This window comes from Onychomys torridus, chromosome 1 (genome assembly GCF_903995425.1).
Source record: "Onychomys torridus chromosome 1, mOncTor1.1, whole genome shotgun sequence".
NCBI lineage: Eukaryota > Metazoa > Chordata > Mammalia > Rodentia > Cricetidae > Onychomys > Onychomys torridus.
This window is the reverse complement of record NC_050443.1, coordinates 82,948,179-82,950,575: the sequence shown is the minus strand read 5'-3', so window position 1 is coordinate 82,950,575 and position 2,397 is coordinate 82,948,179. Positions and strand designations below refer to the sequence as shown.

Genomic DNA, 2,397 nt, shown 5'->3' with positions numbered 1-2,397 from the left:
CTTATGCCTGCAGTGTAGTCACTATGTCCACATCCCAGGAGTTGTTCCTTAGAGAGCAGTCATCAGAGTCATGTTCTAGAACAAGGCAGGGAGAATAAGCGAAGCAAACCACTCTGAATCTGTTTGGTCTTAATACTGTAGATGACAGGGTTCATAAAAGGAGGGAAAAGAAAGTAGATGTAGCTCATTGTGATGTGGACCACATGAGGAACATGCTTTCCAAACCTGTGAATAAATGTCAAACCAACCACAGTCACATAGAAGACCAGGATGCAACAGATATGGGAGACACATGTGTTGAGGGCCTTAGCCCGCTCGTCTGTAGAGGCAATGCCCATGACAGTCTTGAGAATTAGAACATAGGAGAAAAAGATGATCAGGAAATCTAGCAGTACCATTGCAAATACAACCACAACTGGATAGAGACGATTGAATGTGATGTCGGCACAGGCTAGCTTGATGACATCTTGATGTAGACAGAAAGCATGAGAGAGTACATGGGATTGACAATAGGGAAACCAATGTAGACGAATGATTATTGGCATGATTGATAGACCAGCCCTCATCAATACACCTATGCCAATCTTTATTACCCTAGTATCTGTAAGGATGGTAGTATATCTTAATGGGTTGCGAATGGCAATGAAACGGTCATAAGCCATGGCAAGCAAGACCCCTGATTCCACAATAGAGAGAGTGTGGATAAAGTAGGCCTGAGAGAAGCAGGCTCCATGGCCAATCTCCCTGTGATTAAACCACAGTACACCCAGAACTGTTGGCATTGTGGTCAATGTTACTCCAAGGTCTGTAGCTGCCAGCATACATAAGAAATAGTACATGGGCTCATGGAGGTTGTGGTCATCCTTAATGAGAAAAAGAAGGGTGCCGTTGCCAAGCAATATGGAGATATAGGCCACCAGCATTGGGAAAGAGATCAGGTGGTGGGCTTTCTCCAGACCTGGGAAGCCAGTGAGCAGAAATGGGGAGGAGGAGGTATTGAGCCAATTTGCAGGCATTGCAGAGGAAAATATCCCCATCAGGTAAGATAATCAAATCTAGTTATTTACGGTTTGCCCATTGAGGATGCTACATGCAGCATGGATGTTCAATGTCCTTCTTTCCAACAACAATGGTAATTCAATCATTCCTGAGAGCTTTCTAGGTATGGGGAAACAGGATACATCAAGAACAATTCTACATTATTCAGAGCTCACCATATGTAAGATTATTGGAGTGTACATTAGAGATAAGATTAGATAAAATCTTTTTAAATCCTATACTCCACACAAAATGAAGAAAGAAATCACTATAGTTGAGTAGTGCTTTAATAGTATTGACACTTACAGGGCTTTTGTCCTGGTACTTCACAGCCTGAATACTGGTATTTAGAATAGATCCAAAGATTTCCCAGAGTGAATGAGACATAGAATGTCAGAAAGCATCTGAGCATTGTTTGAAGACCAGGTATAGATATCTGATTGCAAAAAAAAGAAAGAAAAGAAAATGGTAAATAAACAAAATAAAACAGTTACTTTTAGGGATGGACATATCCAATATGCCTATCAGGAATCTTCACATAATAAAAGTCTAGAGATTTTTGGGAGGTTTAAAAATGATATAAGACTGCTTTGTATGTGTGTTTTTCCAAAATAAGTAAATCTCCAAGTTATTGACCAGTGTAATATTCTAGTTATCTATGAGTTCTTTCAAAAGTTTCAGAGTTTTATAATATACATATAAAAATAAACAATAAAAATAAGTCTATAATAGTCACTTGGGTACTACTTGGTAACAACTCTAGAAAAATGACTGTTACATGTCAGATATTTGGAGAAGCAAATTAGAAGTTGATTATTTAGATTTGGTCACATGGATTATGCTTTAATAATGAAAGAGTCTGATGGGATTCAAACTGAGAAGGCTTCATGACTCAGAATTCTAAGGTACCTTTGGAAGCAGTCGGTCAGTCATTTTCTGGCATTAGCCAGAGAGAATGTAGCCACCTTCCTTTACATGTCCTGTGGACTGTACATCTCACCTGCTATACAAACCATATCTTAGTGTACTTTTAGACATCATTTGTATAACCCACCTTCATCATGAAAATGTATCTCCAAGATCACTGATCTGCACCCTTCAGAACTTGGTTGCTGTTCCACTATTGCTATTTCTTAACAGCAGTGAACTTGGGGAGCACCTTGAGACTTAGGGTTGTCATTTATAAAGGGTGCTAATAATTTTTGTCTTCATCATGCTTTTGACCCTAAGCACAAGAAAAGATTAGAATTGGTAAAGAGAATGCTTTTATCACTTTGAATTTTTGTTATTACAAAAAAGTGCAGTAGACACACATCTATAGCATATACCCTAGGATCTGTCAAGTGATCCTATATTCTT

The 2,397-nt window shown here is 38.8% G+C and overlaps 1 protein-coding gene across 1 annotated transcript; it reads right to left on the bottom strand.

The window, feature by feature from the left end:
• On the bottom strand, window positions 1–1,102 carry LOC118576130 (olfactory receptor 51B6). The gene has a single exon (XM_036176505.1). The coding sequence runs from the start codon at window positions 1,035–1,037 to the stop codon at window positions 69–71; it is 969 nt and encodes a 322-aa protein (XP_036032398.1). The 5' UTR covers window positions 1,038–1,102; the 3' UTR covers window positions 1–68.
• Between the last annotated feature and the right edge of the window lie 1,295 nt (window positions 1,103–2,397).